General features: G+C 31.2%; 1 protein-coding gene across 2 annotated transcripts; it reads right to left on the bottom strand.

The window, feature by feature from the left end:
* Nucleotides 1–198: 198 nt before the first annotated feature.
* LOC134715128 (uncharacterized) lies at nucleotides 199–24,666 on the bottom strand. 2 transcript variants are annotated; one of them, XM_063577067.1, is made up of 21 exons: nucleotides 24,594–24,666; nucleotides 22,726–22,802; nucleotides 21,826–21,866; nucleotides 19,557–20,970; nucleotides 19,147–19,217; nucleotides 17,644–17,715; nucleotides 16,354–16,491; nucleotides 15,861–15,983; nucleotides 10,515–10,586; nucleotides 10,230–10,360; nucleotides 9,862–9,954; nucleotides 9,509–9,595; nucleotides 8,027–8,137; nucleotides 7,087–7,273; nucleotides 6,231–6,374; nucleotides 5,277–5,362; nucleotides 4,471–4,541; nucleotides 2,838–3,022; nucleotides 2,062–2,197; nucleotides 1,618–1,691; nucleotides 199–356 (listed from the first exon to the last, which is right to left on the bottom strand). In XM_063577067.1, the coding sequence occupies exons 1-21, from the start codon at nucleotides 24,609–24,611 to the stop codon at nucleotides 352–354; spliced, it is 3,336 nt and encodes a 1,111-aa protein (XP_063433137.1). In that variant the 5' UTR covers nucleotides 24,612–24,666; the 3' UTR covers nucleotides 199–351. The 2 variants fall into 2 exon arrangements, with proteins under 2 accessions (XP_063433137.1, XP_063433136.1); XM_063577066.1 differs by having other exon boundaries at nucleotides 347–490.
* Nucleotides 24,667–25,248: the final 582 nt, after the last annotated feature.

The following is a 25,248-nucleotide window of genomic DNA, read 5'->3' on the forward strand; positions in this document are numbered from 1 at the left end:
AATTTTAATTTTTTTCTTCAAATTGATAACGTGTTCATGTAATATAAAGAATGTGCAATGCTAGTAAAACATCCACTTTACTTATGCAGAGAAGTAATTTGACACTGTATTTACACTTGCTTGCTACGTCTAGAATCAACTTGACGTTTTTATGTTGTAGCTTTCAAAAGAAGAAAAAGACAATTCATTTCTGTTAAATTAATTTATTTTAAATGCCTTAACAATAATTAATATTGCGCTATGGCTTACACCACTTTGTCTATGGATCGTCAAAAAATGATGAGTAAACCTTGTCCAACTTCAAAATGTAGTTGTTTCTGATTTGTTGTATGCTGACATTTTAAATGGCACTCAATCTATCAAAATCAAAAAAAGTGATAAACTCATTGTGAAATCAATGACAGTTTTAAGTCCATAATTCGTCTTCGATATGATGAAATACAAGAACATTTTTTTAGTTGTCTTCGGTTTCTTTTTTATCCTTCCAATCCTAAGGAGATAAAAACTCACTTTTATAAAAGAAAGGTCCTAGTTAGGGTCTTATTTCTACAATATTGTTCAATACGATTTTATAATAGATTTCATCAGACGAATTTTTAAATGGAAAATAAAACATTTATAATAATATGAGAAGGTTGTGTTATTCTTTTTTATTGTATGCTGACAATTGTTGTATCTATAGTGATTTTAAACGCCAAAATACTCAAACACTTTCAAAACCAATTTTTTTAAAACACATCTATCTCATCGAACTTAAAATATAAGAAACTACAGATACAGTTAATATTACTCGATAATATCTGGACCTGCATATACAATTTGATCATAAGGGTCGGATAAGACTACAACTTTACGACTAAAGAATTCATTACACTTTTTCAATTGTTAACGTTATATTTTCGTACAGTGACATTTCAGCAGTGCCTGCATATGGAGTAAATATCTCTCATTTGATTCGATTTTATAGAGCTGGTCTCTGTAAGTTGTATGTGTATGTTTATTTCAATATTCAAGTCAGTTGATTCGTATGTATGTGGTGTATGTTCACACAAGTTTGGCTGCTGAATCACAATTATTGTCAGCTGAATCACAATTATAGTCACTTTAACCAATTATGTCTGTCTGCTCACCTAATTTTGTCAATATTAATAGAACTATAAATAACCGTGTTTCAGGTGGAAAGTTCAGCTAGATATAACTTGATTTCTTATTTATCTAGGAATTCGGCGATATTCTTGAAAGATAATTTTTTCCTACATAAATGCTATGAAAGGGTTCAAAGTCGTTAAGTTGAAGTCCTTTCGAAATATATTTATGAACTCCATAACGGGTTGGTTCAACTTTTTTTTTTATATGTATGCGAAACACAACGGGTGTCACATGTGGAGTGGGGTCTTCTTTTTTCCCCAATAACATCCCGAGATCACCCATGCGTTTCGGTGAGGTATATTTTGCTTCGTTATCTATATTGTGTTTTCCAGACCGTCGTTCGTTTTCATGCTGTTTTTCGATTTATCGCGATGAGGTTGTTGGTTTGTCTTGACCTTATGAGTTTGAGTATCCCTTCGGGTCTTCTGCTTCTCTTTCTCTAAAAGTGTACCATTTAAGTGAACTTACCTTTTCTTCGCACTCTAACTTCCTGGCCAGAAGAAGTATTTAGTTGAATCATTTTTGTAAAGATAACAATATATCTGAAATAATAAATTTGTATATGATATTTTGAAATGCAAAGTTTCTCGCTGCATTGCAGACTAGTTGGTGGCCATTGGCTGCTGTATGCTTTATGGTCTGTTTGTTGTCTCTTTGATACATTCCGCATTCCCATTCTCAATTTTATTATAAAGTTCGCAATTTTAGTAAGAATAAGCTTCTTTTTCTGCCTTTTTCTGTTGATATTGTATTCAATTCAATCGTCCTATCAAAGTCACTTGCCATCATTAAAATTATATTTTGAGGTTAAAAAAATAGAAGCCAAAAGGTTATGATAAGTAGAAAGAAAGAGATTATCTCTATCATTTTACTTGTATTAAGCTCAATTATCATAAGTGCAAAATAACATACGTTCCTTTATTGTATTGCACAATAGTTTTTCCAGTTGGTTTACGTTCGTAGGCTCTCTCGATTTTCACGTTAATGTCATCTTCGTACTTAATCCAACCATTTTGTTTTTCGTCTTCATATTCCCAGATAGCACTAACTGTAGCAAGAGGAAAAATGTGAGCAAAGTTCCTCTATAACATCAATATATTTGAGTAATTCTATTTTATGATTGATATGGGAGATTGATTTTGTTATGGACTTCCAATTTATGTTTTTGTTGCCTTTGATTTCGATATTGTTGGTATATTTTTTTGTGTTTTGTAAAAGAGAGCTTTAAAAAATCATGGAACTGTATCAATACTTGAATATTCTTCATGGCAAAGTTGGCCTAAGGCGGTTTGTTTTTTCAAACCTCTTCATGATGGCTTTACACACTTTTGGTCTCGAACTACCTGATGATGATTATTCCAGTTACACTGGCTGTGCAAACCAATACACACCATACTGCTATACTGGTGGAATCTTAGTCCTTATATCAACCATTCACGAGTAAACAGTGTTTTGACGTGAAGGTACTCATATGTGTCTTCCTAATCTTTCAGAAACTTTTATAAGGGAGCAGTGTTTGGTATATGATATTTTTATGTTGTGTGCTCTCCAAGCATTTGTTTTTTTTACTTTCAAAGCTTAGTCTCGAGTGTTCCTGAAAAAAACGTGCTATGCTCGATGGCGTCATATCATAAATGTTTCTGAAATTAAAAAAATATATCAATATACGTATAACAGAACAAACTAACCTGTTTTTGAATTAGCAGGCAATACATAGTTATCGAAATAGTCTTTCACTGTTATGTCCTTGTCATCATTCTTCACTGTATCCGTTGACTGGTAATCAATACTGTGTTTATTATATGAATTTCTTTCATTCTCATTTACAGGCAAATGAGGTATTTGTTCCGATTTACTAGAAAAGGGATCGTCGCTATATATGATAAAAGATAAAAATGTTGACATACAAACTAGATTTCGATATTTTTTTTGAGTAAATGAAAATATCAACTTCTGCATCACAGGTCATTACAATTAACTTCAGACCTTTCATATATAGTTGAAGACATCAATACCATATAGAAAAATATAACGATGTAGTATGAGTGCCATTTTCATCACTTTCAACCAGAGACCAATTGACGTAGAAATTGGCAAATAGAGGTCATCGACAGCCTTCAACAATGAAGGAAAACCAACACCGAACTGCAAGTAATAAAAGGCCACTAAATAAAAATGTAAACTTATTAAAAACAAATATCAGTCAAATTTCTATAAAAAAAATAACAATAAACGAAAAACAACGACAACCACTGAATTGAATTATTTTGACTTTGGACAAGTTAGTAAATAATGCGACGGTGTTAAACTATTTTTTCGAACGCCCAGTCCGTCCTGAACAATAGACAGTAGTGAAACATCAAAATTTAAAAACTAAATATAAAAATCTGTTCAAAAAGGTTGAATCCATTATATCAACACAACTAACAAACAAAAACTGAACACATAACGCACCGATCTGAGTGTGCTCACAGTTACTGAAAGCTATGTCAAAGTCCATACCAACATACGAACCAAACCTTGTATCCAAGACTAAATTATCAATGTGTACACATTCAATTCAGGGCGAACTCGTCATGAACATTCCAAAAAAAATGTTATTTTGTTAATTCCAAACAATAAGTATCAACATAGTGTAAATAGTTATCAAAAGTACCAGGATTATAATTTAGTACGCCAGACGCGCGTTTCGTCTACATAAGACTCATCAGTGACGCTCATATTAAAATATTTATAAAGCCGAACAAGTACAAAGTTGAAGAGCATTAGGATCCAAAATTCCAAAAAGTTGTGCAAAATAATGTTAAGGTAATCTATGTCTGGGATACGAAAATCTTTAGTTTTTCGAAAAATGTTTTGTAAACAAGAAATTAATAAAAATGACCACATTATTGATATTCATGTCAACACTGAACTGTTGACTACTGAGCTGGTGATACCCTCGGTGACGAAACGTCATCCAGCAGTGACATCGACCCAGTAGTGTAAATAGTTATCAAAGGTACCAGGATTATAATTTAATACGCCAGACGCGCGTTTCGTCTACACAAGACTCATCAGTGACGCTTATATCAAAATATTATTTAAGTACAAAGTTGAAGAGCATTAGGATCCAAAATTCCAAAAAGTTAAGCCAAATGATGTAAGACTGTAAATATTTGTAGCTGTATAGTGTTAATATTTAGTTATATTTGTATTTACTGATAACAAAATCAGTGTGTGTACCGCGGAACTAAAACAATATTCAAAGATCAAATTTTAGAAAAAGTATTATTTAAACACCATGGTATTTGGAGTTTTTTTTATGCATATAATACAAACCTTATCTGAAGTTCAAATAATCCATTCTGTCCCATTTTATAAACTCCAATATTAGTACAATCCCAGCGTACCTTAAACATAAATTAATTTTGGGATATACTTTTTTAGCTTCAAGTTAGTGGTCATTTTTATTATTCATTGTGTATATCTAAATAAACTATTCCTTGATATTTCAAATTAGAAATATAGCCTCCAGGAGAGATATATCAGAAGGGAGTACTCAGTATTGAAATAGAATGGAAAATGAATATTGAAGTTCAATAAGCTTAATTGTCTATGAAAAAATGTATTAAAAAAGTAGTTTATGCTTCAGGCGTTTTATAAAAAGTTTATGTATACCGAAACCTAACCGAGTATGCTTCGACTATAGCAAATCTGTTTCGAAAAACGTTCCTAGTATTTCATAAAATTTAGAAAGGAAATGGGAAATGTGTCAAAGCGACAAACCACCTGACCATAGAGCATGTATATATTTTAATGATCTTGATCTTTAACATAATTTATATCAAAATCTAAATATCTATATGGAGATTCAATTGTACCCACTAACAATAATAACCTGAGTCAATAAAGAGATTATCATTTTGCCTACATTCTGAATACCTATTGATGATTTCCATGTGTCTATTGGGATTGTTGGGTCATTTGTATGGCGTTTCATTTACTTTTGCATTGTATCTCCCTTTAAATAATTATATGTTGCAATATAATTTTGTTTAATAGCTTGCTTTATTATTGTCATAAACATGCATATTTTTCATACACATCCATTGCTCGTTATATTAAGGGCGATCTATGATACTTACGACTACAGATCCGTCCTGTCGTACACTAAGAACTGTCCCCATGCTTCCGTAGCCGCCATCGGAATTGTCAAATGTCCAATCATTGCCTAATAAAATAACGAGTACATAAAAACTTTAATTGGATAGGGTTTTTTTATTCCTGCTTTCATGGTTTGAAAATCTGTACCATCACTGATGTCGATAACAGAAATCGATAAACATTTCCATGTATGAATATTTAATAACACAGTTTGTTTCTGGAAATTTGATGGACTTTGATGTTATTTGGGTAGATTTTGATGTGACTTTGATTTTAATTAGCCAACCAGATTGAAGTTTTAAAAAATGATATTTTGATTTTAACAAAAGCACATAATAAAAATGGTTAGAATAAACACTTCTAAGCAGGCAGATTGCAAGTAACGTGTTATGGAAAAATGACATGATCACTTTTTTAATATCGACAAAAGAATACTTCTATAATATTTTCTTGTTCAAATTTTAATTTGATCATGGATTTGGTCAGAAACTTTCATAACAACAACAGGGCTAACAGAATATACATTTTAGTTATTGCTTCTAAGTGATCTGGACATTTTACAATTCAGTTTTTATGATATATACTTGATATAATAATACTTTATTCCGAAAGCATTACAGATTATAGGAAACATACACAAAATAGTACATGCACCAATAGAAGAATGTTTACAAGAGATGTATAATATATATAAATATAGAGGTGTGCGTGAAAGAAAATTTAATACATAAATACAAAATACAAAATACGAAATACAAGCGGAGAATGATATAATACTTTAATAAAGTGAGAACAAATACACTACATAATACAATTAATTTCAAAGTTTTTCTGCTGATTTTATCAATAAACATAAGTTATTCAATTTCTGACAGATAACAACTGGATAAGATATGTAAGAAAACCAACGTGTTACCAATATAAAATTTCATTACCTCGTGTAACTCTACATCCAACTGCAATTAATTCTTCGAATAAAATTCTAGGTTCTTGCACTTTTCGGATTGTATAAATGTTATTTTGTTCATCAACAAAATACTTATTTGTATGGCCACTATCCCATTCTACCCAAATACTTCCTGAAATATGAAATAATATGTAATAAATCTGAATGTTGCATTTTTTGCATTTATATTTAGCTGTTGTGTTACCTTTCCACAAATATGTGTTGTTTGTTGGAAGTTTGTTTGTTTGTGTTTGATGTATTTTTTAAAAACTTTATTAGTTTTAAATCTTTTTTGTACCACTTTTTGTCCCCATCTAGTTCCATTGGCGTAGTTGTAAATTGTTAGACAATCTCAAGAATTAATATTTTTATAAATTAAGAGAAGATTTTTTTGGTAAACTTGCTGGCAAGTTCTTTTCAAGCCAAAAATCTCATAAGTGGTTTGGACTTTTCTTTTGATGACTCTTTAGAAATATAACCAAGTGCCCATATATTCTCTTTAGCACTTGATGAGTGAAAACATGTTTGTGCAAAATCTCCTATCTTACTTTGATGTGTTAGTAAATCAGGTAGTTAATCATAAAGTATCGTTTCATTTTGCAATTTGTTCGATTATTGTTGGTTAGTTTTAATACTTGATATTTAAGTCACCTACTTTCATTTGTCTCTTGCATTTTCCTATTCTTATTCTTGACTCAGATTCAATAGACTTTATTCCTTGTTTTTTTTTATTTATATATAATTCGGCGGCGTTATCCCTTTAAGCTAGTATGACAGTAGTCTTTAAAAAGATAAGATAATGGATTATATACATATATACCACCATACTGAAAAACATATCTTACCGTCAAATGTTTGTCCAATAACCGTTCCCGCGAGACCAGAATCTTGTTCGTCATAAGCCCAGTTAGGACCCCGTCGTACTCTGTCTCCAAGTTGGAACGATCGAAATTTCAATTCAGTGAAAAAACCTCTTCTTTTCTCAGTGAAAAGAGGTGTTAGAAACTCAATAACTAAATCAATACAATCTTCCTGAAAATGAAATTTTGAGTCCAGAAATATTTGTTTTGAGTTTATCGAGTGGTAATTTGTTTTTATCATTTAATCATTTAAAAATAAATAACTGTCAATTTTGTTTCACAAGACATAAGAATGTAGCACACATTTTATCAAACTCTAAATCTACATTTTTATCAAAATCTGTTCTTTCTCAGTTGAACAATCGTAGAATCATGTTCGAAAATCTTGTTTCAACGTTGATATAATTCATATCTTATTGCATCATGTTATCTTAAGTTATTGCAGATGGTACAGTGCTTTTAATTTTCCAAGGAGAAATGTCTTATTGGTGGTTGTTCATATTTTATGGGCTAGTAAATATTTTGAAGATAACACAAGTCTAGATATCAGCTAGATAGACATGTATCATAATGAATTCGGACAGAAAGAATATACTTTACTGCTTAATAAAGGCAACAGTATTTTACCCGTATTCAAAAGTTATAAATCGATTAAGAATGAATCGAAATTACATACTTTAACAGAGGGAAGCACATCACCGAATATTCAGATCGAGAATAAATGAGATTTTTATGTTTTAATATAAAATCAGAAAATGTGGTTTGATTGTAAATAAAACAACTATACACGAGATCAAACCATGTAGAATGTTAAAAACTATTAATAAACGAATGGCATTTAACCAATTTCCCAAAAAAATCGTTGCAAAGTTTCAATATCTAACTAAATCAGAACTATTTCTGTTTAGATATATATGAATCTCACATGTGCATCTTCTGGATTCGATGTCCTTTCAATAATACTTCTCCGTACAAGTTCTGTAGTTGGATTTTGGTCTAAGTGTCTTAACTCTGATGCTATTTGTGCTGCTAAAAACTAAATCAATTCAACATATTAAAGAAGGTAATTCTTTTAAAAAAAAGCATTGTTTTAATTTTGATAGAAAACTTGCACAATTGAAAATACTATCTGATAGCTGAACTGATTGTTTGACAAACATAATTACTACTATATATCAATAGACAGTCGGTATTCCAAAGGATATCAAACTGAGTACTTTTGAAGTAAAATGTATGCAAAAAGAGTTCATTTTTGCCAATAGCTATCAAGGGTTCCAGGGTTATAATTTATTACGCCAGACGCGCGTTTCGTCTACATAAGACTCATCAGTCACGCTCATATCAAAATATTAATAAAACCAAACAAGTACAAAGTTGAAAAGCATTGAGGATCCAAAATTCCAAAAAGTTGTGCCTAATACGGCTAAGGTAATCTATGCCTTGGATTAGAAAATCCTTAGTTTTTCGAAAAATTTAAAGTTTTGTAAACAGGGAATTTATAAAAACGACCACATTATTTATATTCATGTCAACACCGAAGTGTTGACCACTGGGCTGATGTCAATTTCACAGTTTAGTTTTGTCAATTTCACAAATAGAATGTATAATGGTCACTGAAAATCTTTCATAAAGGAATCACGATGTAACTGGTAAAATAGTTTTAGTCTTTAACTTTAATTTTGACATGAACAACATCTAAAAAGTCTGAGCAGTAGGTTCATAAGTCATGTTCGTTCTTTCGGTAAATTTATCGAATTATTGGCTGCGGTTTTTAAATATGCTCAAATGGAATATCGAAATAGTTTTCTATTTAGTAATGTAGCTTCAATCGGATTTTTAACCTTGTTTGGATTTTCTGTTGTAGCAGCTCTTCAAAGTCTATATTAAGTTGAAGAATTTTATATATTGTGAAATCGATCATCACTAAAGGAATTTTATTTCAACACGTGCATCAGTTTTTATAAAAGTTACACCATAAATGTTACTTTAAGAATATCGTAGTATTTTTATTCATTAAACAACGACGAAACTGTGACCGCATATCATAAGTATACACACAAACTCTTTCACAAAAGTTTTAAATGTTTTTGCTTTTCGGTCTAGGATCAGCTTTCTACATATGAAAATGCCTGTACCAAGTCAGGAATATGACAATGGTTGTCCATTTCTTTGATGTGTTTGGGGTTTGTTTTTTTTTTGCCATTTGAATAGGGACTTTCCGTTTTGAATTTTTTTGGATATTAGCGTTTTTGTGATTTAAATTTTTTAATGAGAACGATTTTGAAAAAAAAGTTACATTCGAATATTAAAAATGAAATTCAATAAAATCAAGATTATATTCATACATATGTCAAATGGGTGAATTTTTACCTCCGTTATATATGACAATATACTATGTTATAATTACCATAACTTGTGTCATTCTGATTAAACGATGTATTTCTTTACGATAAATGACTTTGCCATTTGTTTCACTAACTGCACCTTCCATTACCTTCAATAAACATATCATAATTAGTTGGTAACAATTGTATTTGAATTTATTTGTATACGAATATACTACCTTGATAGCAGTATATATCAACCTATATCAAAAAGGTACAATTTTCCATTCCATATTGGAAAAGAAACGTAAATGGGGAATTTAAAAATAAAGCAGAAATAATATTGCCGGTATAATTTAGGAAAGGAAATGTAAATATTTTTTTTTTTAGCAATTATACAAAATAAAACAAACACAGTTTATATCATTTTGTTTACCTCGTTTCGTTCGTTATCACCAACGGGCACATAAAAAATCTTAACTGCATAACCAGCTATTTGCCTTATTACACTGCTTATCTCAGCATGCTTCTATAAAACAAAATAATAAAAATACGGTTCACACATGTATATGCCTGAAATTTATTAGTCCTTTCTTGATAAAACAAAGGACGAACTCGAAATTGGATGTTTAGAAACAGCAATAGGTTACTGTGAGAATAAATCGTGGTAAAACTGTCAATACTGCAAAAACAATTTGTTCATTATATGATAAACAGGAAATAGATAGAAGTGCCGATATCATTTCAACCATAAAATTTTAAATCTAACTCTTTGTTCAAATATATCAATTTCATCTGACTTACCTGAAAATCTCCTGTAAGATAGGAAGGGTTAATATCTGTGTCTAGTTCTGGGTGAATACTTGCTGACATCCCATCGGTAAAGACTATCATATACCCAGGAACGTCATTATCAAATATCCGTGAAGTGCCACCTGTTTTTGAGAAAGCACAAGAATTGGTTATAAAAATTGAAAATGATTCTAATAAATAAACATGTTGCAGTATTTTGACTTCGAAGTTAAACTAAAGATCCATTATAACATAACTTATGATTTCTTTAAAAAAAAAACACGCATCTTTATTTACCTCCTAGAACCCCAGCAAGTCCCATCAACAACCCTCCAACCAATGGTGCTTCTCCTTCAGGCCTCAACTGACCTATAATATAATGTCATTAAAATCAAAAAAGAGTACATACTACGATTTCAACAGAATGACTTATGAAAAAATAAAGTAGTATAAGAGTCAGAATTTTTTTCTTAAGGATCGATATACGAAGATGTGGTGTGAGTGACAATGAGACAACTCTCCATCCAAATAACATTTTTTTAAAAAGTAAACCGCTTGTCATGTTTTGGAATATTTGTCAAAAAATGTCGATATTTTCGAAATCCTCTGGTTTTATCCATTTGAATGCCCTACACAATTTCCCCATGAACCCCCATTTTTCTTTTTATATTTTTTTTACATTTATAATTATAAGTCATTTGTAAAAGTCTTATGAAATTTTATTTATTTTTAATAGTATTTGAGAACTTTAAAAGGTTAATGATAAAGCTATGAAAAATAAAGAGAGAACATTTTCCGGCCAAAATTTCATTGGTTAATATCTAGACTGGTTCTCTGTCCTTTATCTGTTTGGCTTTGTGATACCCGTATGTTGCAAGGGAGAGGACCATCCTAGTTAATATCTCGAAAACAAGCGCATTGACCCCTAAATTTTTTTTTGCTTTTTTGATTCCTCACTTTATTCCATATCAATACATACTAACTTTATGAAAAGTTATTTATTTGAAACTGAGCAAGTTATATGGTGATGCACATTATGTTTTTAATTCTTTCATGAAATCAAACAGAACATCCGTCGTTATTACACGTGCTATTAGTTTCTTATTGGTTTTTTTTTTTATCTATTAAGGTTTATGAATTTATTAAGGTTTTTTATCTATTAAGGTTATCCTCAATGCTCTTCAACTTTGTATTTGTTTGGTTTATAACTATTTCGATATGAGCGTCACTGATGAGTCTTATGTAGACGAAAAGCGCGTCTGGCGTACTAAATTATAAACCTGGTACCTTTGATAACTATTATGAACCCTTCTGTAGCCATTTGTGTACGAACTTTTCAAGCTTCAATAGTATCAAAACTACAGATATAATGAATAATAGAGATCAGCCATTTTGTACATATACCAAGGGGAAACTTGAGGCAGAGAATTATTATTTACTAATTCATTGCATTTAATAGAAATGGAGGACTTTGTGGCAAATAAACCTAGATTTTTATAGAAAATCCACAGCCTTTAATACAGAGATTTTTGTTAAAAAAAATAACCTACATTATTCACTTGCTTTTCTACGATGTGCTAGTTTTTATTTTTTACAAAGGTTCAATGCTAAACATATGGAAATTTTATAGAAAATCCACAGCATTTATCCTTGTACCCTCATATTTGGGAATTTCATGACTGATAGATATAAAATTATTGCATGCAGTGCTAGCATTGATTTCCTTAAAACGAGTTTATTAATGTAGCTATTGGTCAAAACAAATTTTAATATGGACAAAATCAAGTACACCTTTTAGACTGCGTTCGACTTCAGTGACTCAGCACGAGGTATTTTGGAATTTACAGGTTCCTTAGAAAAGCAAGTGAGTAATCTGTGTTTCAAATTTTATAACAAAAATCTCTGTATTAAAGGGGCACTAGTTGTCAAATTCATGGTCACCGATTCGACTCAAACTCTCATATTTGATTTATAACAATGTAAAACATTTATCCAAACTACCAAAAGTCTAAAATAAACAGTTTACAAAGCATGGGGTAGAGAATATGTAGGTTCGTTTCGTGTGAATTTTAGTCCAGATGCCATCTAATTAACTATCGATTTGATCTCAGATGACCATTATATATAAGCGATGTAAACATAAATAAAGATATGAATAGATTAAACCAACACGTGCAATGGGATTATTGATTTTATTTTAAAGATTAAAATATATGTTTCCCATTGTTTTTAAACGTATAAGAATGGTTTTATATGGATCGATTCAGTAATCAAATGATTTACCGTAGTTTCACGTTTATTGTTGACATTCTTTTTTTTTTACATAACCAGTACACGTATAATGCATGCGTTGTCAATCTCCAGCTAGGGGTTAAATTGAAGTTCACATGATTACGGATTTAATGAGGTCGACTAATTCACTTGCAAGTGAATAAGTAATTATCAATGTTTCTTTGCTTTATTTGACAAAATTGAACCATATTGGCTGCTAAAAGCGAATTATTATTTCACTTTTTCACTTTCATTATTGATTGAACAAAAAAAGTCTTACTTTAGATTTTTTTTATATATATTTCGTAGCTAGTGCCCCTTTAAAGGCTGTGGATTTTCTATAAAAAAAATTGTTTATTTGCCACAAAGTACTCTTTTTCTATTAAATGCAACGAAACAATAAATAATAATGCTTTGCATCAAGTTTCCCCTTGGTATATGTACAAAATGACCTATCTCTATTATTAATTAAATCTGTAGTTTTGATACATTTGAAGTTTGAAAAATTCGAACAAAAATGGTTACAGAAGGGGTCATAAACCTTAATATTTTTAATCAGGTCAATATATTTTAATATTTCAAAATTTTGGTGTCGAACATCACAAGATACTAGTATACATTAAGTGTTGATGAGGGATTAATAGAGGTTTCCAGATTTGCTACCGTATCAACCGTAGTACGAAGTGGGAGCCGTCATTTAACTTTTGGAAATTATTGATGTATACACTTTATATCAACAAATGTTTTAGGAATCATATGCAGAACTGTTTTGAGAATTTTTAGCTGTAATTTGGGACTAATTTCATGTGGTTTTTCTTGTATTCGTAGGAAACAATAGTGAGTGCACTCGATTATGCTTTCAAGCAACCGTTGCAAGTTATCGTTGGTACGAAAGGTTTATAGTTAAGAGTTATTTCCCCGTGGAACTACATAGATACAAAGAAGCTAAATTACAAAACAAAATTAAAACTTTATAAATTTTGTTTGTAATAACGTTATGTATCATTATAAAATGTTAACGTTTTGTATTTATTTTGGTTAATTTTTAGAAAACATGATAAAAAAAAATGTATTTGAACAAAATAAATTGACCCTTAATAACAAAAGAAAAATGATAAAACTAATATTTAACCAAATCATTGTGCAGGCTGGTGCGTGAGGTTTATTACACTTGTGAAGGGATATAGAAATAAGATTAAAAAAAACTCATGGGAGACACACTTTGTAAGATATAATACTCTGTTACAAGAAACCGAAGGTGTCCGCATAACATTTTATTTCTAATTATTGTACTGATTATGTATGTCATGATACTTAATAAAATTGCCTTGTGATAATTTTGTGTAGTATGTAATGTATCTGTTGTAAATATATATTGAAGAATTGAATAAAGATAAAAAAAAAAATCAGTCGTCCGGAATGTAGTTATAAAAAATACAAGGTCGTTTACATTTTGAACAATTATGCAACATCGTATATACTTGGCATCCTTCCTTTTTGGACAATTATGTCAATTATCTTTACCGTCGGGCTTAAAGTTTTTCTTTATAAAAAAAACCCTCATAAAATCAATATGCTCTATATATTTTAGAAACAAGCAGTAAGCCGAGAGAGAAAACTCAGAAAAACTGGAGTTAAACTATTTTAAGCAATATCGTATTCATGACACTAGTACATATAAACCTGAACAAATTACATAGAAACATTTACCAACCGATGAAAATGATCCTTTATTTTGAGTCCATAAATCAATTGTTAATTGTGCAAAAGACATTATATAGCAACATTGTATTTTCCGTAGAACATTAAGAAGAGTTAGAAAGACACATTCATATTGCATTAGACTAAGTGTAAATATAGCGTCAAATTTTTGCCGTTATCAGTGAGCAAAATACGCTGTGTTGTATGAAGTTTTTTGGCAATGCTGTACGAAACAAAAAAGGATTAATGGATGGATATTGGTTTAATATAACCCTCGTAGATTATGTAATAACAATAATATATCTAGTGGCATAATAATAATAAGCGAACACGATGAAAAACATCGTGATGATAAATATTTCGACTCAAAAAATGGTTTTCGTTAGTGTCATAAAATTTATATTCATTCTTTAAGTAATTGATATAATAATCAATTTTATTAAAAAGTGACTAAATATAAGGGAAAAGATATATCGATAGTTTTAGAATGTGTGTTGCGTTTTAGGAAAAAGTGTTGCTCCAATGATCGAAAAGATAGCTAAATTAATAAAAAATTATCTTAATGAGAAATCAACTCAATTTTAAACTTATTTTTGCCATTAGCACGTGTACTAGTTCAGTGACGCATCCAGAACTTTTCATAAAGGGGGCGCTCCATCCCCTGGATAGGTCTATGTAGTCATTAACGACACCAGTAAGGTACAAGTTAGATATTATTGTAAAGTAATTTCTAATTATTCCAATTTATATTTAAGTATTGGAAAACATTCTTTATTCTAATACTTTTCTTAATATACAGAAAACAAAAACATAGCCATACAGAAACACAAATCCATATTTAGAATATAAAGGTCGAGGCAACTCAGTTCCAGTGAGGACTGTTTGATTCATTCTCTTGTGCCCAAAATAAATCATATCGTATAAAATCACGTGCAAGGTTTTCTAGAAGCAGTCAAATCGTAATAAAATAAAAGATTAAGGTTTTTATCACTGATACGATATTTTGTTTCTCTATTTTCATCACGATGAATACAATAACCTCATGCATTAAATGAAACCTCCCAAACAGCACCAACGATTGTGTTACGTACCAACCGTACCTGATACGTAGCAAATCTGGAAACCTCTATTGTGGGCTTACGTAAGTACAATACATGTTATTACATGCAAATTGACTACTATTCGACTAGCAGTTAATACTTAGTATATGTCATTTGGTATTCATTAGATTTTGTCAAGCCCAACATATTGATGCTTTTTCCGATAATGTCCGTTGCATTATGGGGTCTCGGAGGTCTATTGGCATAAGTAGTCGAACTACTGTATCACTAGCCTGTCAACATTGAGGTTGTGAGTTCGAATCATGTACGGGTCCACTCGACTCCAATCTCAATTGAATAGAATTGTCATTTCCCTTCCAAAGGTCGTTGGTTCTCCCTGGATCTCTATCAATCATTGTTTAATGTATAACATTGAACTAATGTTATTCTCGTACACGTCATAGTATATTATTATGTCAACTTGAGAATTTTAGTCGATTTGTTGGACAAGAATTTGACAATTCACAATCTTCAACAGATTCATAATTTAAAGAATGGAAAATTAGTTTTGGTAAAATCGTATAACAATGTTCAATATAAACTAAACATATAACACATGTTGTGTACTCACTAATCTCTTTCAACACTAAATCGTAATCACATGTAGATTGCACAATCAAACTAGATGTTCCTCCAAACACAGCCAGACCAATATTATCTTCTAACATTCCTGTCATGTTAACTCTTTGAATGCCTATAATGGGAATTTTAACATTGTACATTGCGTTGTAGTTAAATGATGAATAAATATGGTGCTTAAAAAATGTTTTAAAATCCACACCTTAATAATATGTCAACGGACAAGTTTGTTCACTTCATTAATAACTTGTTTATGTGTTGATAAATAACGAATAATTCGAACAATACATTTGTCTTCTTGAAATGCCTACGATGTTTGCAAATGCAAACAAATGACGAATCATTTTCAAGAAGTAAGCATTATTTGTTTAATTGCTGTTAACATGATTTTAAACACAGTCGTTTCATGAACCAGCCTACAAATTCTGCAAAAGTAAGATGAGGTAAAGATATGCATAGATATTCTCGACATTTGAAATAGTTACCCGCCACATAAGTCTTTGCTGCTTCGATCATACTATCAAATGTTTGGCCTCTCATCCGTTCAGAACAATCTAACACCAACGTGACATCATGTCCATGTCGTCCGCGCTTTACCATTCCAGACTGCAATCGAAACATCGCTGTAAAAAAAAATACAAAGGCTATCAGAATTAGTTAGTGATAGAGGAAAACGAGGCATAACAGTGAGATTATGTCTGTGACCAACAGTTCTAACTTACACTTACACGGTACCGGGTCAGGAATATTACAGTTGTTATTCATTCGTTTTAGTTTTGATTTTTTAAACTGAATAAGGGACTTTTCGTTTTGATTTTTCCTTGGAGTTCAGCATTTGTTATGATATTTCTTTTTATATATTACATATAATAGCCGCATAGACAAATAAGAACGTGAAAAAATACCATTTTTTGTTTGATATGTATTATCGATAATTGCATTATTACACCGACAATTTGTATGAATTGTGCTGGAATATAAGCTTTGCCAATGAGAATAATTGCATCTTTTTCGTGTATATAGCTATTACCAGTATCGTTACACAAATCTTCAGACTTGCATATATATTGGTTCTCACTGTTACATTTTTTACATGAATATCAATTATATGGTCATTTTTATAAATTTTCTGTTTACAAAACTTTGAATTTTTCGAAAAACTAAGGATTTTCTTACGCCCAGGAGTAGATTACCTTAGCTGTATTTGGCACAACTTTTTGGAATTTTTGGGTCCTCAATGCTCTTCAACTTTGTATTTGTTTGGCTTTTTAACTGTTTTGATCTGAGCGTCACTGATGAGTCTTATGTAGACGAAACGCGCGTCTGGCGTATTAAATTATAATCCTGGTACCTTTGATAACTATTTACACCACTGGGTCGATGCCACTGCTGGTGGACGTTTCGTCCCCGAGGGTATCACCAGCCCAGTAGTCAGCACTTCGGTGTTGACATGAATATCAATTATATGGTCATTTTTATAAATTTTCTGTTTACAAAACTTTGAATTTTTCGAAAAACTAAGGATTTTCTTACGCCCAGGAGTAGATTACCTTGGCTGTATTTGGCACAACTTTTTGGAATTTTTGGGTCCTCAATGCTCTTCAACTTTGTATTTGTTTGGCTTTTTAACTGTTTTGATCTGAGCGTCACTGATGAGTCTTATGTAGACGAAACGCGCGTCTGGCGTATTAAATTATAATCCTGGTACCTTTGATAACTATTTACATATATTATTGGTGCAAAATTGTAATTCAATCTTATACTTTTACACTTACCATGTTGCCTCAGTTGTTCAGCGTATGACATCCATTCTCTGGTAGACCTGGGTTGGCTGAAAAGACCTGGATCTGTTTAAATGAACAATTTGATATATTTAAGTGAAGATTACATTCGCGTTTTTCGTTATTCTGTTTAATTATTTCTTCATGAACATTCGCTTACTAAACCTAACGTTTCCTTCATTATACGGTATTGGCACGATTAAAGTGTTACTAAGTTTTATTTCTGGTACATATGCCGAGTTAATTTACAGCTGTTTATTAGTTGAGACAAAAATATTCCTATTGGGCACATCTTTTTTAGAACACTGTTTCGTCACGTTCAGTCAATTCGACAAACCGAATTAATCAAATTTCATATTAGAAACTAAGGTAAATAATCATGCAAAGTGGTAAGTTAGTCAGGAGATGATCAACGTTGGCATATCCTAGTGCCTCATTTAAAGCGGGTGCACTGGTCTTTTTCATAGAAATAATTGTGTTCTATTATTTGTCTGTTTGTCTTTTTAATTTCTTATTTAGCCATGCCGTTGTCGCTTTTTTTATAAATGAGTTTGCATGTCCCTCTGGTATCTTTCGCCACTCTTACATGTTAGATAAATCTATCCTGCAAAGAGTCCAAGACCCACAGTTTTTAATTATGCGTAGAGACTTTCCGTTTAGTTCATGCATTTAATAAAGCCGAAAACGATGTAAGAGAGGATGATATTACCGACAGAAGCACAGTTTTAAGTCAACTGAGAAAAACTCTCTATCTTTTTAGGACTTCGAACCTTCCATTATCATTGATACATTTAACACAGTACAATCATGCACCATTAATGACATAGGTTTTTTCAAATATTACGTGAGTTTCGAAAAAAATAATTATAAAGACACTTGTGACTTTAAACGGTCAGGTAATAGACAAATTCCAATGCTTGAACACTACATTGAATCTTAAATACACATGTGACTCCGGGAACATTATTTATTTGTTGTAATTTGCTTTTTACTAGCTTTCAGTAACTGCATTGCAGCAACTGCTCTTAGTTCTTTGCGTATTTTGTTTAATGTTAGTTTGTTTAAGCTTCGTACGAATCGGCTGTTCAAATAAACTGTGTAGAGTTGAGCCATTTCTATTTGAATGTTTTCAGTTTGTTTTTACATTATACTGTTACACCACTCCTTGTGTTTTGGTAGGACCCACCTACATTTTTTTGTGTGTAAATCCAAAGTTGAGAGCCTGTAGTAAATCAGTGGTTTTGTTGATTGCCATTTGTTATTTTTGGTTTTCGTTATTTGTATTTTCATGAATTCGGCCATTGTTTTTTTCTTTTGAATTGCTTCAAATTTTGTCAATTTCCGGGTTTTTTTCTAGCTGACTATGCATTATGTATTTCGTTAGTTTTTGAGATTGTGCGGTGACCTGCAGTTGCTGACATCATTGTCATTTGGACTCTGGTGGATAGTTGTCTCATTCAAAATCATTTCACATCTCCTAAGTTTTATCTTACATACTGTCTCCAAATTCTTGATCAGCAAAATCATCCAGTTCACTCATTTGTGACAGTGTTTTCATATCTAACTTTCTGTAAAATGTAAATTACTGCAACATAATACCTTTTTTTATGTGTGTGATTTTACCCTAAATGAATCGGATTTTAGTATGCTGTTTAGTACTGTAGACATACATTTTCCTTATAACATTGTGTGCATCAACCAATGAGCATAAGTTTTTCATTAGTTTCCACTGCTTCTTTTTAACTGTAATCAACATCTATAGAATTTAGAAATACTCACTGACTGAATTAATTGTTTTTCAATCTTTAATGAATTTCATATAAAATTTAGTTTTATGACTTGCTTTTTCGCCAATATATGTGTATAATGTATTAAAAAATATTTAATAAATTAATAACTCTACACACCTTCTGGTTGGGTAACTTTTATTCTTGATATTAGGTGATGGAGGTGGATCCTCAGGAAGCTGTTTATCTGATTGCAGGTCATGTTCAAATTCAAAACATGTTTCCTTGTTATGATATGCCACACGGTTATCAGTACTCATTGATGAACGTTTTTGCTTATATCCAAAATCATTTTTGCCTACTCTTTTTATAGAACTCGGTGTATCCTTCTCTTTTGTCTTTGTTTTAACTGTTCTAACATCTCCGAAATTCTTCAGTTTTGATACATTATCATGTGGAAGCTGATTTGGAAGCATGTTTGTAACTGATTCCTCGTTCAGTTTACTCGAATCTGCACAAAATAGGTTTAATGAAACATTTTTGTTGTTATCACAGCCCTCTGAACCGTGCATTTCTTCCTTATAGTGTGTGTCCTCAACGGAAAAGCTGACTTCTTTAGTGTCTGAATTATTGGTTCTATGATATGCCACACGGTTATCAGAACTCATTGCTGAACGTATTTGTTTATATCCGGAATCATTTTTACGTACTCTATTTTTATGACTAGCTACAATGCTATCTTCTGTCTTTGTTTTAACTGTTCCAACATCTAAGAAATTCTTCAGTTTTGACTCATTATCAGCTAGCTGCCGATTTTGAAGCATACGAGTATCTATTGGAACTGATTCATTGTTCTTTTCATTCATATCTGCACAAACTGTGCTTATGGAAACATTTATGTTACTATCATTGCTCTCTGAATCATGGTTATTCTCCTTATATTGTGTTTCCTCAACACAAACACTGTCTCCGGTGTCTGTATTATTGGGCTGATTTATTTGTGCTTCATTAGATGAGACGTTAGTTTTTCTGTCTTTTCTGTCTGAATAATTTATTCTGTGAACTTTGTCTGCAAAGCTGTCTTCTGTGTCTGTTTTATTGGTCCTATCTAAGTGTGCTTCGAAAGATGAGAAAACAAAGTTTCCGTCTCTTCTGTCTGAATTTTTTATTCTATTAACTGTTTGTGCAAAGTTGTCTTTGTTGTCCAAATTGTCTTTTCTTCTATCGGATTGTGTTTCCACAGATGAAATTTGACTAGAAATTCCACATTCAAAATTATCAATTGTACAGTCTGTATGCCTATCAGAAATGCCACCAAAAAGGTCGTTGTCTTCATTGATGTTCTGCGAACTTTGCAAAGTACCACTTCGTTCGTTTGGTTTAACAGTAATTGTTTTTCGTAAATGGCACGTCTGATCAGTTGCCTCCTTTGATTGTGAGCTGGTGCTACTTGTAAAACGTTTAAGCTTTTTAATGTCAATCGTAAGTTCATCAACTCTCAAGAGCAATGCCACCACCATATTTGTGACTTCTTTCAATGTACTGTAATGCTTTCCATATTTGTCTTCTAGATTCCGTACAATCTCTTCAAGTTCTAAATTAGATATGTGATTAGATGAAGTAATGTTGATATAGTATAATAATATAAAATACTGACTGCCGACAATGATAAATAGTTCTAAATTATACCAAGATAGGGTACCTATTAATTACGTGTTGTGATATATTATGTGCAATAATGAGTAATTTTACATTTAAACTTCGTATGATTATCATTTTATGTGGATTACGAATATTTTGGTACAAAGGTTAATAAATCAATATGGCTATTTCATATTTTTTGTGTGATGATTGAATTTTTGCTAGTAACTTTGTTTCATAAAACAAAATGACCAACGTAGATGCAAATATTTTGCTGTCGTCAGTGTATTTTTTTTATTGATTTGTCAATATATATGTTATTTCACACCACATCTTCCTATATCTATATATCAACAGTGAGTCTTGTGTTAATAGTTTATCCTATGTATTCAATAACGTCTTTCAATTTCCACATTTCTCAATCGGTAAAGTTCTAAGGTTGGAATGTTTCGTTCCCGATGTCAAACGAATTTAGTGATGATTATTTGTTAGACCTATACGGGTCAATTACCAATAGGCTATTATGCCAAGCCTGATCACAAACAGATAATTGCTTCGTGTTCTATTGAGGAGTAACATCATGAATGTCTTATGTGGAGTATGATTTGCTTATCCTTCTGGCACCAGGCAGTATCCATGGTTTTCGACTAATGCGATTAATTTTTGTAAGTAATTTTGCTCATTTTTCATGATGCTCGAAATAGCATGTGTGACTGTAAATATAATATTTTGAAATATATATCAACTTATGTGGTTTCTTTTATAATTAATATTTTGTCTAAGTATATAAACCCTTTTGCAAACTTACTTTCGAACTGCTTTCTGACCACGTCCGGAAACGTATCTTCGCTATAAGATGAAAATAAATGAAAAAAGAAAAAAGTACGATAGTGTTCTTGATACACATTTAATATTATTACCATTTGTTTCCAGAAATATATTTTACAATACAAGAAAATTTGCTGATTACTATAATGAATTGTTAATACGAATTTACAGTTTTCTTCATTTAGAGAGATAGTAAACAATGAAAAAAAACAATGGCGTTTTATATTTCCCATAGAATTAGATATTAATTTTCTCTATGCATTTTCTGGGAAAAATGTTACATGCAATGTATGATGTGTGCAGTTTTAATGGACATTTGTAAACAAACATTTAAAAAATAAAAGGGGGTCATTTTTTTCTCTGACTGTTTATGACGTCTTTATACTAAATCCATTGGATGTTGGATGTGTTCTGATTGATATTTTAGTCTCATATGCATTTGTTTTTGTATCCCTTTGATGAGTTATGCCTTTTTTTTAGTTTGTTCTTATGGTGTACTGTTACATCACTGTCCCAGATTGGTGAGAAGGAGCCTGTAATTGAGAAGTTTCCTTGTGTTGCTGTGCAACATATTGGTTTTTCGTTCTATCTTTTGTATGTAAATTGGGCCTTTGGTTTTCTCGTTTGAATTGTTTTATATTTGTTATTAAGGAGCCTTTTTGCTGCGGTATGGGCTTTTTTCGTTACTGAGGCCGTACAGTGACCTATTGGTTATCAATTTCTGTGTCATTTTGGTCTCCTTTGGAGAGTTGTCTCATTGGCAAGCATACGACAACTTCTTTTTATATCGTTCATTTATTGCAACAGGTATCTTTGAAATAGATAACTTGAAGAGTTGTGTCGTTAGCAACCATACCACCTGTTCCTATCATTAAATTACCTGTTCATATGTATTTTCCCCCATATTGTTCTTTGTGTCTGTTTCAGTTCCTGTATTGCATGATTAATTGTTGAAAGCTACAATTAAATAAATGATCAAATATATGAAGTGAAGGTTTGTTGTTAAGTGATCTTACCTTTAACTGGTATGGTCATAATAAATAATAAATTAGCTGTTTACAAAACTTTGAATTTTCGAAATACTTAGGTTTTTCCACCTCAGGAATAGATAACTTAAAAAGTCTTAAGTTGTATTTTGAAAAACTTTAAGGAATTTTCGGTCCGTAATGCTCTTCGATTTCGTACTTTATTTTGCCTTTTTAACTGATGTAGACAAAACACTCGTCAGCTCAAATACAAAATTTCAATCTTGGTATCTATAATAAGTTTATTTGAAATCAATAACAAATGAGTTCATATATAAGTCGTTTTTATTGAATGGACATAGTGATAAAGCAAATAATACAATACATTTCATAGATGTTGTGTAAATTCGGCAATTGTGATTGGCAGACAACAATGGCGAGACATTCAAAATTACTTTTTCATTTCACAATATCAAAAGTTGCTTTCTGTAATATTATAGAGATCTGCATACGATATCAGATCACGCCTTTAATAGCCACGAGACTTATAGCGGTTGTTAATGAATTCTACAGAGACTGCCATAGATCTGCTATCAATACCGAATTATAATCTTAAAAATATGTCATGTCAATCCTTTTGATACTGTAAAATAGTTGTATAAAAGTATACTTCTAAAACGTAAATGACCTCGCCTCACAAACGTTTGAGGGAATTAATCCCTATTTTTTCCCTTTTTTTTTGGTTATTTTTGATTGTGTAACTGTTCTGTTGTATTGTATCTTTTTTCCATTAATGTGTTAATCCAGAAACAATTATACAGTATTGTCAGTCGGTATGTGATTTCCCTCCAATCCGAATTTCCACTCATAAGAATCCTCATTTTCGAGCCTCATACAAAAAATATTTTGAGACAATATATGTTATCCTAAACGAGGGGAACACCAAAAGCATTAAAAACAAGAGCTATCTTTAAAAAAGATATCCGACGTATTTAAATTTGAGTATATGTTTAAAACTATAATTTCGATAACCTTAAGAAGCACAATGACTTAATGATGCATGACCTCTTTAATAAAATATCCATCTGAATGTAACTACAAGAAATTCTTTACTAAGTCTGGTTATATTAAGGCAATAATATATTTATAAGAATATATTGTGAAGACACCTAAATTTTTTATTTGTCAAAACATCTAGTGTAAATAAAAAGAAACAAATATACATTTACTACAGTTTACATTAAACTTAATACATGGTTAACAAAGCTAGAAACTATTGGTAGTATAAGAAGTATCTTTCTGTTTACATTCACCAAAACCCCGCGGAAATCTCACATGCGTAGGTGCGTTCTAAAAGTCATGTACGTTCGTACAACAAAGTTTATATTAAAAATTATAATTGTCTCGAATAAACAGCTGTCATGGATGCTAAGAGCTATTGGGGAAACAATTATTTTAATAAAAATATAAATCTTTGTAAGATCTAGTTCAAATATTTATAGTTTTTCACTTGCTTTCCATCACGATATAATTTTCGAGACGTTTTTTCAAACACAACCAAATCGTCCATCATGACAGCATTTTGTCCAATCACTGAAAGGATTTTCGAGCATGCGTAGTCTGTTGCCATAGTGAAGCGTCCTTAAGTTCAAAGTGCACAAACCGAAACTATACCGACTACGTCGGAAAAATGATGTGGCGTATTATAAGACTTAATGATTTCATCTGTTTCCAATGGATGTGGCCAAATGAAGATGAACATCTGATAAAACTATTAATTTACCTTTGCGTCGATATCCATCAGTAGCACATACGTTTACTCATGGAGGTCATTGTAGTATCTGCCACTTATAAAAACAATAACATATATATAATACATTTGTTTACACAGTATTTATTAAGATATGAAATTCAATTTGAAGGTCATGCAACTCTTTAGAAATTAAATTCTTGGAAATTGTATTTACTTATATCTAGCGCCTATTATTAGTTGGTTTGAATCAAATGTACTAAATAAATCACAGATATCTGTGAGTACACTCTACACTCTACACAAGTTTTCGCTATTCCAAAAAACTAAATGATAAATTGAAAGAGTTGGTGTTTTGTTTCTTGAAAAAAGGATGTCCAACGTAGAAACAAGTATCTTGGGGACGGATAAAATCATATTTTGGAGAGAAAAAAGCACTCTGATTCAAACAAACGTTCTTTTGTAAACACATCGTTGTGAATATATTGGAATTTTATGCGACTGTCATACAAGGGAGAGGTTTGGTAAGCTATAAAACCGGGTTCAATCCAATATTTTCTCAGTTGTTATTCATTCGTATGATGTGTTTTAGCTTTTGACTTTGCCGTTTTATTACGGACTTTTCGTTTTGAATTTTCCTCGGAGTTTCGTTATTTCTGTTATTTTACTTTTTTCAAAATGCTTGATT

This window comes from Mytilus trossulus, chromosome 4 (assembly GCF_036588685.1).
Source record: "Mytilus trossulus isolate FHL-02 chromosome 4, PNRI_Mtr1.1.1.hap1, whole genome shotgun sequence".
Lineage (NCBI taxonomy): Eukaryota > Metazoa > Mollusca > Bivalvia > Mytilida > Mytilidae > Mytilus > Mytilus trossulus.